This window comes from Penaeus monodon, chromosome 28 (assembly GCF_015228065.2).
Source record: "Penaeus monodon isolate SGIC_2016 chromosome 28, NSTDA_Pmon_1, whole genome shotgun sequence".
Lineage (NCBI taxonomy): Eukaryota > Metazoa > Arthropoda > Malacostraca > Decapoda > Penaeidae > Penaeus > Penaeus monodon.
Genome location: NC_051413.1, coordinates 3,102,848 through 3,103,280, shown reverse-complemented (window position 1 = coordinate 3,103,280; position 433 = coordinate 3,102,848). Strand labels below are relative to the sequence as shown.

The following is a 433-nucleotide window of genomic DNA, read 5'->3' as shown; positions in this document are numbered from 1 at the left end:
TATGCTCCAGTGACTACTTCACACCAGAAACAACTCACTGCCTTTAGTCCCATCCTGGCAGTAGACCGAAACTGGCTGCACTGACGAGAATCACTTAGCTTCTTCATTATATAGGAGCATCTTGGCACCCTGTTGACAAATGGAAGGTAATTAAAAGAACGCAAGATGTAACACAAAGGTAAATAGTGAACTTCTAGCAACATACGTGCTATTTCCGTAAATGTTTTGGGTAATTGGCACTCGGTAATGACGTCCAGTGCTGTTTATTTGGTGATATCTTGTCGTTAGGTCAGCCTTTACATAAGATTCTTTTTCTTTCAATAAGAAAGCAGTTTCATTCAAATAATATGAAGCTATTGGTGTTAAGTGGTTCGTAAAGGCAGAGTTTCTTTTTTACTTTTATAAGTGTGTGCGTATTTGATGGAATGATGGA

General features: G+C 38.6%; 1 protein-coding gene across 2 annotated transcripts in view; it reads right to left on the bottom strand.

Moving 5' to 3' along the window:
• The window catches only part of LOC119591285 (extensin-like), a 2,598-nt gene extending 2,467 nt beyond the window's left edge, over positions 1-131 (bottom strand). The window contains exon 1 of one of the 2 annotated variants that reach the window (XM_037940011.1): positions 39-131. In XM_037940011.1, the coding sequence (XP_037795939.1) occupies positions 39-107 (69 nt within the window). In that variant the 5' untranslated portion in view covers positions 108-131. The remainder of the gene's footprint in view (positions 1-38) is intronic. The other variant, XM_037940012.1, reaches the window with a different exon arrangement.
• Between the last annotated feature and the right edge of the window lie 302 nt (positions 132-433).